At 33.8% G+C, this 14,276-nt stretch overlaps 1 protein-coding gene across 3 annotated transcripts in view; it reads right to left on the bottom strand.

Moving 5' to 3' along the window:
• LOC118193650 (oncostatin-M-specific receptor subunit beta-like) overlaps positions 1 to 14,276 on the bottom strand; it is a 73,099-nt gene that overhangs the window by 10,558 nt on the left and 48,265 nt on the right. For all 3 annotated transcript variants that reach the window (XM_085826464.1, XM_035364767.2, XM_085826465.1), the window contains 3 exons: positions 13,957 to 14,211; positions 9,241 to 9,407; positions 3,597 to 3,753 (listed from right to left, as the gene is read on the bottom strand). In XM_085826464.1, the coding sequence (XP_085682590.1) occupies positions 3,597 to 3,753; positions 9,241 to 9,407; positions 13,957 to 14,211 (579 nt within the window). The remainder of the gene's footprint in view (positions 1 to 3,596; positions 3,754 to 9,240; positions 9,408 to 13,956; positions 14,212 to 14,276) is intronic.

Below are 14,276 nucleotides of genomic sequence, written 5' to 3' on the forward strand. Positions count from 1 at the left end.
TTGGGGACTAAACACTGGGGGATCCTGCGACAAGCTGACCACTTTTTCAGGGCATATGCTTATGCCCAAGGTCAAGAAAGCAGATTTCGGGCACTGCAGGCCTTGGCCCATTAGGGCTGTTAAGCCACTGAGTTAAGTTTTATTAAGAAATTGTCTTAAAATAAGCAACAGATTTCTCATTGAATATACTTTTATCAACTTTAATAGTTATGTTTATTAATGAAGAATATTTCATAATGTACATGTGCGTTTCATTATTCTTTGTACATTCAAATGCTCAGTGCAGAGGCAATACTGGGCATGGTGCCTCTTGGTGCGGAGTTCAAAGTATCACCGCATTAACATAAATGTTTTGACATTAACTTTTATTTTTTTGCTGTTCACTTGGAAAAGTTGCAGACACACAAAAAAAAAATTAACTATTTTAAGATGATTTTAAAAGTGAGAGAAAAAAAAAAAAAAAAAAAAAAAAAAAAAGAAAGGGTCAACTGCCAAAATTTTTCTGTTAACAAATTTTCGTTGTTTCCAAATTATTAGTACCCTTTTGAACTTTTCGGCGTCACTGGCTAGTCACCCACGGGCTAGTATTTAAAAAATACTAAACAAAATTTGACCAATTTTTCAAAAAACGTTTCGCCATCGTTAGACTAGACCAGGGTTTCTTAAACTTTTTTCAGTCGCGACCCCTCCTTTTTACCATCGAGATGTTTTCGCGACACCCTGGACCCCATAATATTTACAAAAATTTTGTGGGACCCTATAAGTATTGCGCAACTCGGACACATGCGTGAGTGAAAATGTCAATTTTTTCACTTGTACTGTAATATACTAATGCAGTTTATGTGCAAAGCAAGGGAAATGAAAGGTTATATTATAAAATGAATGCGTCGAAACGTTTTCGTTTTTTTCGTTGTCTGATCTTTATCTATTTTCAGATACATTGTGTAAAAATATTTGTTAATTGTAAAATTATTACAAGAAATATCAAAACTGCTAAAATATTTGGCGACCCCCTGTTGCATGTCCCGCAACCCCCTTGTGGGTCGCAAGTTTAAGAAAGACCAACGTTTCTCAACTTTTTGACTAACGCCTACCATCTAAAACAAAAACTGAAAAACCTTTAGTTTCACCACTACAAAGTACTACTACCACCACCACTCTTGAACAAAGCTCAGATCGCATACATTTACGAGTGGTAGAGAAAAAACTCAATCAGGATGTTGGGGTTTTAATTTTTGAATTTAAAAGTTAAAAATACTTTGCTTCTTTCCTCACCACCTATTTCTTGCGTACCACGCGTGGTACGCAAGAAATAGGTGGTGCGGAAAGAACCACGAGTGGTACGCGTACTACCGGTTCAGAACCCTTGGACTAAACCATTATTATTATACTACCAGCTTCAAGGGTGTAATATAGTCATTGAATTATAAATTAAGAATTTAAATGGAACGGTAGATTACATAATGTGTTGAAATCTGACAAATACAGTGTACTCTCATTTATCCGGGCTAATGCCGGGAAAGCACGTAACGGATAACTGAAAAACTTGGATAATCCAAGTTATCAATTTTCAAGTATATTGTATGAATTTATTTCTTGAAAAATCGGTAACTGCTTTGTTTTTGAGAACGTTTAAATATTTGTCGTATTTCGCAACGTATTTTTCGAAATATTATTTTATTCGAATCCCGTTTCGTCGACGAAGTCCAATAGTGTTTCAATAGAAGTCACTGTCTCGGAACTGATGTAATGAATTGCTAAGATCTTTTTTCGCTTGCATTTTCTGTCTCTGCCTCTTCTGTTGTTGTACATTTGTAACGATTTTCGCATCACTCAAGCTTTGAAAGTCCGGCTCAGTGGAGCAACTAACGAACTATTCCTCGATTTTTCGCGATCGACATTTCCGAAGAATTTCACATTTTAAATTTTTTCCCAAACTCTTTTTAAAAAACAAAAAACACCTTATTGCAATATCTTCAGTTATTAACCCTAACTTAGTCACAATTATAAAATTAAATTAACCACTTAAAAATAAAATAAATCTTATTTACAATTAACTAAGTCTCAGATTTCTCCATTAAGAAAAATTTTTCTCCGCGTTCAAATTTTTGTGTATATATATATATATTTTTATATAATCTTGGGCATAGCGTTGAGTGTGCATGCCTGCCCACTGCCACTCACGAATGATCCGCACACGGGAATTCGAGGCGCCTCTGTAAATTAAAAATACAAAGGCCATATAGTAGTATAACAATATCCATTAGAAATATCAGAGTATCACTCTGATATTTCAAATATTTTCTAGGAAATACAACGCATCATCAAATTGTTCAATAAAGCATCTTTGATAATAAAAGCAATCTTTGATAAATTTGTAAAAGGGTTGCCTTTTGCGAATGCAATAATTCGATTATTACATTTCGCTATTTAATCGCCCACTGTACGTGATGTAAAGCTGCAGATGATTTTGCAACTAGTATAAAAAACTGTAGATAATTTTGCAACTAGTATAAAAAACTGTAGATAATTTTGCAACTAGTACTCTTGCTCCCATTAAACCGCAAGTTATTTTTATTCTTTTAATTAACGATTTTTAAATAAAACTTGTTTTACGAAAACCTTTTTCACGTTTTTAGTATCTATAACATGTTGTCAATGAAATTATTCGATTGAAAATACATTTTTCAACAATGAATAGTCACTTGCTTTCAATAGTTTTTTTTCACATCAAATTACAAAATTGCTTAGAATTGTTTCGACCAAAATTCCGAAAATAAATCTAATTCTTATAATCTCCATCTAAAAGATTCTTTTCCCACTATACGATGATGCAAATATTAAAATTATAAGATTTTTAGTTTGTTCATTAAACGAAGTTATGTGCTAAAAATCGCTTCAATGTTGTAAACGCCATGTTGTAAATATGCAATATTTTGGTGAATTATAGTTTTGATATTTGCATACATTCTGTCGAAAGACTCCTGCAATATCTGGCAAAGCATGCGTTTCTGTGAAGTTGATGCACATAATTTATGCTGTATTACTTTTATGTTTATGATATAGTATTCACTTACAGCAACATAGGATAGTTCCTCAACCAACACAGGATATTTTTCAAAGGCCTTGTATGCTCATTCAATTTAGCTATCTAGGTTTAAATATTGCAACCTGTTTAGCTTTCCCGGCCCTTGAAAATAATGCCCCAGCTGTTAGATTTTCTTCTCTATAGAACTCTCAAGAACGGTTGAGCACTGCAGCAGGCCTGTTGTCCTCAGGTTGGAAAAACAGAGCGAGAGCCCTTCTTGAGAAGACCAATCCATATTTAGTTCCTAGTGACTAGCCATCTTATTTATTGCGCGAAGAGAAGACTTCAAATTTTTAGGCTAAAGGTATGTAATGTATTGTATTTAAAATAAAACAATCTAAATTAAAACAATTTCAACAGCTAGGATGTTTGCTTGGCAGGTAACATAAAATTATTAACAAAAAATTTTCAATTCTGAAATATTTCTTCAAATTTTCTATTCTATCTTGTTTAAAAATTTAATCACAAATAATTGCCGCCTTTTTCGAACATCCTATGTAATTCTTACCATCAGGAAGTGTTCTCACATAAGAAGTTTTAGGATGCTTCCAATTAAAGTAATCTTTGTCATCGCTTTCTCTGCAAAGAATGTGAAACCGATATCTCGTATTAGGTATCAAGTTTGGGAAATCTAGAGATTCTTCCGGAAAAAATCCATGTTCTCTCTGAAATAGAGGATCTCAGTTAGAAATTTAATTAAATAAGCTTAAATTATATTTATGCTACAGGACTTAATTTCTAAAATTATTGCCGAACTCTGTTGAAAACCACAAAGAGAGGCAAAAATAAAATAGTAAAGTAATTAATAAGTAAAATTCAATAAAATATAAAGCGATAATTAAGAATTTATTAAATATTTAAATTAATGGTAAATAGTTGAATAATAAAATACCGAACAACATATTATTTTGGGCTCTGGCTGGAATTACAGTTCCACTCGAAAACTTAAAAAACAAAAATAAATAAATAAAGATCAGCCGGGATCCGGCTGAATTTAAGCCCTGGTTATATAGAATAATATATTACTTCAAGAAATTCTAGAAACAAAGACCTTTTTTTCACCACACCAATTTAAAAAAATGTTAAAACGTCACTAATGCTTAAACAGTAAAAGTATGATGAAAATTTTAATTGAGAAAGTGTAGCTATGAAAACAAGGAGTAGTAACACTTTCTGACAACGGAAGGATTGCCGTTATTATTCTTTCACGTTGAATGTGACAGGGATAAAAGTTTTCTGTAGAATCTAAGGATTAGCTAACACTAGTAACAAGTGAGAATTTCTGTCTCCAGTACTTGACTAACATCGTTCTAAATAGTCTGCAGGTGCTTTTTCAAGAGAAGACAGTAGCGTTGGAAAGAATACTTTACCGCTATTATAAATTCATTTTACTTATTAAGGAATAAATCTTTGAGATGTGGTAGAGGCTTTTCTTTCGATAACAAACTCAACTTCCGCCCAAGGGTTTATCTCCCAGGGAAAGAGGCATTCATTGGGAAATTAGAATCTTAAATTTAATTGGTCCCGAGGGGCTGCGGCGTAGTTTAAGCTCTTTTTTGTATAATGCTTTATAGAAAAATAACAGTGGAAAATGCGGAGAAGCTAAAACAAGTTACTCAGTTTTCTATTAAGAAATGAACACTGCAATAACGAAAGTTTAATAATGGCAGTTTAAGATGGTAAAAAGATAATTGTGGTGATTTCTGCAAAAAACATTTGCTAAATTTGAATTGAACCAACCAAAATAAATCGAATAAACTTGTTGCTAATTTAAACGCTTGGAGTTTCTTTATTCCTAGTGATGAGAAGTTTTGATACAAGCAGATTAATTCTATACCTTGAAAGAAGCGTTAAGAATCAGAGAGGTTTATGATTGTACTTTCATATAAACAAAACTAGTGTTAAACTATTTAACAATTAACACAATTAAGAGAAACAAATGTAAATGATTATTAATTATTTCTTTTTAGTCATTCAGTTACTTAATCAGTGTATAAAATTGATTTGAAATTTGAAATAAATATTTCAGGCAACGTTGAATAACAGCATCGAGACCTGGATATTTTGTTCTACGTAAAATGTTAGGATGATAAAGATCTTATGGCGATGAAATGGTTCTCAACGCTGCCCCTGGTAGCATAAACTGAAGCGACACCAGGAATACCATGTATTACATCAAAATTTAAGCATTTGAAGGTCATTGATATTAGATATAGTAACGTGTTAATTTAAGTGGAGTAATTTTCCAGTTAGGTTAAAAATAGGTGACGATGATTCTACAAATTTTGAAGTTAAACTGAATCACGTCGAATTAAAAAACATTTCTTCAAATGTGAACTCTTTCCTTTGACTGAACTTGTGTATAGTTAGTTAATACAATCTTCACATTACATTACAAATAGTAGCAGTAATCCTCTTTATTTGACCGCATGTTCCATATTTTATTTTAATTAACTCAATGTAAAGTTTACTAGCAGAACGATTGTGGATGTTTGATTACAAAAATCGGCACTCTTCTGTTAATGAGGTTTGAATTTTAATGATGAACTGACTACCCGACCTGCACGATGTTCCAGATGGACTGGTCTGCAGGGTCAGCGGTTAGTTGTAGGCTAACAATTGAGATTTAATGAGTTTAATTGTTGACTAACATTTTAGATTTTGAAGCCGTATGTTTCATTATATTTGTTCTATAGTAGGTCTGTCCAGAAATTTCTGGTACTGCTTAAATTACGCTTCAGACCAAAATAGGAATTTGACCTTCGTGGATTTCGCACAGATGAACTTGGAAGGTTTTTTTACTATGTACTAAAAGTAACTTTCTTTTGTAGTGATCATTTGAACGGCAATAAATTTTACGGATGGTCTGGGTTTTGCATTTTTTTCTTCCTGGTAAAATAAATAAAGCTTCATACTCTGTGTCAATTTCATTGCAACCTCCATACCGGTTAAACCTTTGCTTCGACGGAGTTTTCCGAAAAGGTCTAAATAAATCGCTCATTAAAGAAAGTTTGGCACTCTTTTGTTATCGGGACCGGAATTAGAAATGGCTTGGTTTATTACGGCAAAGCCTCGAGGCTATCTGCCTAAGGGTAGGGATGCATTCATGGAGGACGTTCTAAGGGAAACTGGCTCGTATACACACAGGGAAAAGCGCAGAAACGCGCATGCAGCCAGCCCGTTCGCGGGATTCGAACCTCGGACCGAACTACTAATGTTCTGCGACTTTACCGTTCAGCCGTTCAGAATTCAGAAATGTATGTACACATGCATGTGTGTATGGATGTATGTATTCATGCATGCATGCATGTATATGAGTACGTACGTACACACACTAATATGTGTGTGTATATTATGTGTGCATACAGAATGAATCTGAATAAGGGGCTAAAACTTTACGGAGTGATAGTACATAACTATACGGGTAATATTCGTCATAGAATGTATGGTCGGAACTCAAAGGGTGAGAAGTTAATAGGTAGTTTTTCACTGAAAATGAGAGAAGATACTTTAGAAACATTTTATCAACAGGAATGTAATTGATGTATATGTTCCAAGAAATTGCTCAAAAGATCTTCCGCCAGATGTAATGCAGGCTTCGCACTTGCGCAATAGATTCTGACGCACATTTGCGAAGACAGCAGACATTTCCCGAGTATCGTCGGCAACAACGGCTAGCCTGACGACTAGATCCATATTCGTTTCGATGGGGCATTCGTAGATGAGGCTTTTCATACGGTCCCACAGGGAAAAGGCTAACTACGAGAGATCTTCGTGTCCAAGCTATGGGACCACCTCGACCAGTCCATCGCCCTGGAAATTTTGTGGTTCCTATAACCGGCTATCGGCAATGTACGGTAGAAAATGGCATTGGGTGTGAGGATTGACCATTTTTATATCTCCAATGCCACCTAGCAGCTCGCGTTTAGCGTTCCTTCCAGACTTTATGTGACGAATATTGCTTGTACAGCAGTCTTCTGTCACTCCGTAAAGTTTTGCCTCCTTTTTCAGATTCACCCTGTATATACACATATATATGCGCACGTACAAACTTAGTACGTTACGATTACACGTGCGTACATATATACGTTTCTGAATCCTGTTCCTATAACAGAAGAGCACCGAAAATTTATTGGTGCACCTGCGTTGTATTTTAAAAGACGACTTCCAGGAAGTTAATACTTAATATACGAATGTACAAGAAAGTATATTCTCCAGCATATGGACCGACGAAGGCAATAGTACTACTTAGTTTTTACGTCAGCTTTGGTTTAATGAGTTATGAGAAAGTTCCGAAATGTATTCACTTAAATGGGTAAATGCGTAAAAGATGTTACCTTTTAGATCAGAGAAAGAAGCTTGTAAAATACGCGTTTTCAGCATAGTATTCTTGCATAAATATAAATTTTGTGCAATTTCCTAAATACAGCGTTCTGTCAATTATATTTCTTGTTGATAGATGTGCTACAGAAATTCGTCCTCTACAATTCGGTATTTTTGCAAGTCTGTATTTATACGATTATAAATGTATCATCTGATCCGTCCCGGTCCACAGGTCAATGAGCAGAAGACGACTACCTGCAAGGTAGAGAACTAGTATGCTGACGAAATATGAGACGCTTGAATGTACATGTCTTCAATTCCAAAATGTTAGCTGCATCCATGTCTTAATTGTCAGTCTTGTCAGAAAGAATACGTAGTATATTTCATTCTCATTCTGTTATAGTACTATTGAAAAAGTTATCAAGAATAAAAAAAGGTTTCATTCTAAACAATAATTCCATATCGAAGGAAGAAAACATGAAATTCTATGAAGCATCCAGTTAGTATGTATTTCCCGTCTTGTATGGCTTCCTCTTAATTAAACTCTAAATATTTTATTTGAAATTAGCGTAATTTTAGCTTTTTAACTATTTACCCTTCAAGCGCCTTCAGAGATGAATTCTAAAATGAATATAACATGGAGATGAGAATTAGCTCTTACTATACCATTTAACATGCTCATGTTAGCAAAGGTTAGGTTATTTAATTACGGCAAAGCCTCGAGGGCTATCTGCCTAAGGAGAGGGATGCCTTTCGTGGAGGTCTTCCTAAGGAAAACTGGCGCGTATACACGTTACACATGGCGAAACCACGAAAACGCCCATGCAGCCAGCCCGTTCGCGGGATTCGAACCTCGCATGTCAGCAAAGCACATGAGTGATGCGTCAGAAAGATGTCAAAAGATCGTTCTAATGGAACCGGTATATATTTACAAATCACATGGTGAAAGTACCATGCAGCTTACCTGTCAGAATTCTAAACGAACTAACTAATGTAGAAAGGTTTTTAAATTTCTAAGAGACGTCTCTTAATAGCTGACGTTATTACATGTCTAGCTTAAATCACAAAAGTAAAAACCATTAAAATTCTTTAATGAATCTAACATGTTTAATTTATAACGCGCTGAAGTGATGTCATAAAATGTAAAGTAATATCTAAAAAACTTCGTGTATTTCAAATATGAGGAATCAGATACAATTTTACAGCAAATTCATGATTTTATCCTTTTCGTTTCAAATGTCTCCCTTTTTACGTATTCGAAGTTCAGTTTAATACTTCTTGCTAAAATAAACTATCAAGAATTCACCGCGTGTCATTAGCAGAAATGGAGTATTCGGGATTAGACGGTTGTTTAAATGTTTTATCCTGTCGACTGATCATCATTTAATAGCTTTAAATACGATCCATTACATTTGTAAAAAAAATTTAGTACTTAGTAAAATATAATGCATCAATACTTATTCAATTAACTTTGTGTGTGTGTGTGATTATGGCAAAGCCTCAAGGGCTATCTGCCTAAGGGGAGGGATGCCTTCGTGGAGGACTTTCTAAGGGAAACTGGCTCGTATACACGTTACACATGGGGAAAACCACGAAACGCCCATGCAGTCAGCCCGTTCGCGGGATTCGAACCTCGGACCGAACTACCAGTGTTCAGCGACTTTACCGCTCGGCCGCTGGTGGGCCCTCAATTAACTTTGAATTAACTATTTTGTTCTTTTCTTTAACACAATTTTCTATTTGATAACAATCAAAATATTTGGATAAGACATTTTATTTCCTAATTTTTAAATTAAATTATGCAAAAATTTCGAAATAAGATGAATTACCATATATTCTGGGTCAGATTCATCAACAGGACGATACCGTATAATGTACGTCATTCCACGTGTAGGCTTACAGAAGTACGTAGTGTTAGCAGGAAGCTTCCAATGAAATTTCACCGAAGTCGGCGTTACATCGGTGAAACGTGTGGCTAATCCAAAACTTGGGTTTACTGTAAAATTAAAAATCGTTTAAAATTGTAAAAGAATACTTCCGTTTGTTTACAATAACATCAGAGATCCTATAAAAATATTGTACTTCAGCTAGACCCATTCTCACAAGCCTTTTACATTAAACCACATTAAAAGGAAAAGTCATTTTAATGCGCAGGAAAAAAACCTGTTAAGATACCAAAAAGTATGGAAAATTAATTTAACCTGAAATTTAAATTTAAGAAACATTTGAGAAATTTTAGTTACGGATTAATAAATGTAATATAACAAATGAATTTTGGAAAACGAGCATTATTCCGAAAAACTTAATATATGAGGACTTTCATGCAGGTGATTTATAAATCGTTGCAAACATCAAGACACAGTACAGTGTACCACGAGTTTCAGAAAATGCAGCATAAACTTAAAACACTGCCCTACAGGAAACGTCACACTACAAAGAATTGTCGAAAATAACATTCACCAATAGTAATATTTACTTTACGAATTAAAAAAAAAAAAAAAAAAAAAAAATACAAGTTTCTAAAGGACTAAAATAACAAGGTGATCATTAAAAAATATGGGACTTTAATTTTGGATGGTGTATTACCCTGAACTCCATGTGGCTCCGGTTTGGTAAGTGTATTAAGAATGTCGTGGAATATTGGGAATCATGTGGCTTTAATTTAAGTTCAGAGTTCATCTTCATTTCATAGTTGGGAGGCATATAAAAAATGTCTCGTTCTCGAATGGCTAGAAAGCCTCGTGTCAGGTAATTCAAGGTTTTATTTATTTTATTATGGCAAAGCTCTCAAGGGCTATCTTCCTGGGAAAAGCGATACCTTCATGAAGGGCGTTTAAGGGAAACTGGCTAATATACACGACACACATGGAGAAAAACAAGAAAACGTTTATGCAGCCAGCACGTTCTCTGGGATTCGAACTCCGGATCGAACTATCGACTGTTACCCAGGACTGACTGTTCAGCAGCTTCAGGCACTATCCTGCTGAATATTTTCGTTTCGGATATCCTGAAGCTATGGCAATTGCTCGAGCAGCAGCAAATTAACACTTCGCAATACCTTTAATATTTGGGTAATAGATATTATGGGTGAACAGGTTTAAACGAGATTGCCAAATTTTTTATACTGGCGCACTTTGCGGGACTTCATAACGGCAGAAAAAAAAAAATCATCCAATAGCCAAGTCACTACCAAAATCCAACAGCAATCATTAGCGTTATTGGGTTCTTCATAAATGCTACACAGCTCCTTTCTGCATCTTTAGTATATATCGTGTTGTATAATTCTTAAACGAAAGCAATAATTCACTGTTAAAAGCAATCTTCAGAATGGAAGGCGTAATATATCCTTATCGCATCTCAGGGCGTAACATTGCCCAAAGGAATATCGGATTCTTATACGTCTCTCAAAATGTTACTACGTAACGTCTGAAAGTCCATCTGTGCTATACCATGTTTTGTTCCTGGACCATCTTCTCAGAATGTAGCCAATGGTACTAGCATGTTGCTTCTGCAATACTGCTGTACATCTACGTACAATCAGCTGGTACCTATCTGGAAACATCCAAATGATGAAATTCCATTCAAAGGCTTCTTAAAGGCATTAAAATTCCTTTATTGAAGAAACATGCTAAAAGCAGAAATATTCTGTCAGCGTTAACACTATGAATATCCTAGATGAAAAATCATTATGGCAAATTTTGTCGAAGAAATGTTTTCTTAAAAATGAGCTGGAACAGATTTTGCCGATACGGATATTTGCTTTATATTCAATATTCCCAATAAGTGTTATTATTTGTGGGTTATAACTACTTATAGTAAGATAAATTTTGTGTTTTCAAGATGGGTAAAAATGAAAGTTGCCAGAACTGCTATTCAATGTATGGCGCTTCACGAAAAATTTCGAGAACATGAGAAACGAAGTTAATATTTTCCAAGCCAGCAGCAAAATGACGAATTGTTAATTAATCTTGAAAAATAAAGGAATCTATGGCAACATGAAAATTATACTTTTAAGCTGTAATTGAAGCATATGATAGCTCATAAAATTTCTTCGTTAGCAACGTTTCGCAGTTGCTTATTTTATCAACCTGTCATATTTTCTGTTACAAAAGAAAGTAAACCAGTTCAATTTAAAAACTATTTTATACCTTAGCATACTAAAATCATAGATAAAGAACTTAAAAGTATTAAAAACTAAGTTCTAACTTCATTTTTCTGATAAAATTTAAGATTGTTGAGTTTACTAAATTTTAATATACGTGTCGCTTAGAAAAATATTTCAGTACTTCCAAAATAATTTTATTTTACTATTAATCATTTAAATGTAAGCAAGTAGAGCAGAGTTATTTTTGTTGTTGTTAAAAGTTTGGTGAATTAGGTGTACCTATTTTGCGCTTCTTGTGCCGCTCATCTAAAGACATAGTGACCATTTTGTAATTTTTAATACGAATTCTTAAATGCACAATTTAGAACTTTCCCCTCATTCTTATTTCGTTAATATAAGCAATTTTGGACATATGGAAGTTTCAATAGGCCTATGTAGACAAATACTGAAACCATTTGAAATGTAAAGTGATTAAAATTAATTTAATTTTCATTTGTATGCATTTGTTTGTTGTAAAAGGCTTTGTGATTGGATAATTAGTTGGAAATACTTCAACTTCGTGGTGATACAAATGGTGCATATAAATAGCGCAGAAAATTTAAATTATTAAATATTATTGAGGAATTGTCAATGTTATTTTACACTTATTTTTGGATTACGTACTGAAACTCAGTTTTAGTGATAAATGTACGTTTGTCCGGATATTGTCAAAGATAATAAAGTTAACAGCATCGCGATAAAAGGAGCCAAAATTCAGCCTTATATTGCCATTAACATTACAAAAGTAATTTATGCATTAGAATTAATATTCCTTTTAAAGGGAAACAATAGTCCCCAGCATTGTACCAAACACACTCATCAAACTAAAAACATGACTTAAAATCGCAACATTTATTTTATCATTTGAGAAATTCGGAACATTTCGATGCATTTTATAGAAATTGAAGTCATGATCATTTTCGACAAACATCAAAGCCTCTAAATTTCCTCGGATCTCTCAACTTTAATACGTATGATTCAACAAGAATACATATGGGTTTTTTAAGTACTTTGGTAATTATCAAAATCACCTTGGCCCAGTTTGGCGATTATTTTGAAGAATGGCAATTTCAAATCGTAGAAAGTTGTTTATTTCGTGTCATACATATTATTAGGTACATATTTTAAATTTAGTTCGATATTTAACCCGAATTTATAAAACTATTTAAAAATGGTATATACCTCATGTAATTATTCCAATCTATCAGCCTTACACGTCATTTATAAATCTTCCAAGCAAAATTTAACACTCTTTAATTCTTTAATCGAGGTTCGTTACACGTTTTCACGCTAGATTTCCAAAAAGGTTGTTTTCCAAAACACATCTTCATCAAATGCGAATCTCAACATTCCCGCTTTTGTACCAAAACCTTAAATTCTTGCAGAAATTTCCCAGAACTTTCTTCGTTTGCAAGCAAATCCCAGAAGCGCATATTTCAAAGTCAGCTGAATACCAAAAATAATGTAGTTTGCCTTTAGAGCTTCTAATACAACCAACATAGCATGCACGAAAATAGCGATGTTGCTTATTCAAAAGTACAGTTTCCGATATGGTTTACCTGGAGAATAGTTATGGGCATGGTTGCCACGTTTGGTGACTTTTACCAAGGTGCTTGCGATAATACCATAATTTGAACAGTTATGACTCGTTAACGCAAAGGGAATTATAGATAATTAACCATCAATTTCAAGTACCAATAATGAAACAACTGCACAAATAAGTCTTTAGTAAAACATACTACTAACTACACTGCCTAACTATTGAAATTTTTGCGCAAAGTATTAAAAACAATATCCATTTATATTTTCAATACTGAATTCATAACCAGAGCTGAATATTTTTTGAATAATACTTTTCCGGTTATAAATTCCACGCGATTAAATACATGTCACAACATTTTCACTTTAAATGTTATAAATTAATCCTAATTTGAAGAGACATATGTAAGCATTCCTTTCAGCGTTTTTCAGATTTCAATAAAAGTATTTTCTTCGTAAAGCGATATTATCAGTTTCAAAAACATTTATTAACTGAAATCATACCCAATCAGCAATTTAACAAACAAAGAATTAAATGCTTTTATAGAAATATTCAGTTACAGACTACAATATTTTTTTTTATTGCGGCAAAGCGCACGACAGCTGTCTGCTTAACATAAGTGATACTTTGGTGGAGAACTTCCTAAGGAAAACTGGCTCGTATTAACAGTACTTATTGGGAATCCTCTACAACGAGTCCATTTGCCAGGATTTTAATCCTGTCGTACTACTGTCCAGTGGTCTTATCTGCTGTACCGCTGGTGGCTGTTTTCAGTTATAAAGCGGAGAAAATCAAATACATATTTTGTAAAACTGGCATTTTATTTATGAAAGATTATCAGAAAACCAAAAGTTTACTTACGATCAGCAACATCACGGTTAAAACGACTCAGTCGTTCAGTTTTGAATTTTGCTACACTGTAAAATTCGTCGTCACTTTCGTCACCAACAGCAGCATTTTGATTAAATAATTCTTCATCTCCATTACCTGTAATTGTGACGTTACCTAGAAAGCTTCCGTCAAATTTTATAAGTAACTCTTCAGAAGATAAGTTATAAGTGGAATTGGTGAACTGCATTTCATTAGATATGGAGCACTGTATTCTCATCGGCGAACCTATTTGCAAATTAAAAGCTTTTAAAAAGTAACTGAAAGTAAATAAAGTAACTGAAATGAAGTTA

This window comes from Stegodyphus dumicola, chromosome 11, assembly GCF_044657685.1.
Source record: "Stegodyphus dumicola isolate Sdum_Otavi_A_Nest chromosome 11, ASM4465768v1".
Lineage (NCBI taxonomy): Eukaryota > Metazoa > Arthropoda > Arachnida > Araneae > Eresidae > Stegodyphus > Stegodyphus dumicola.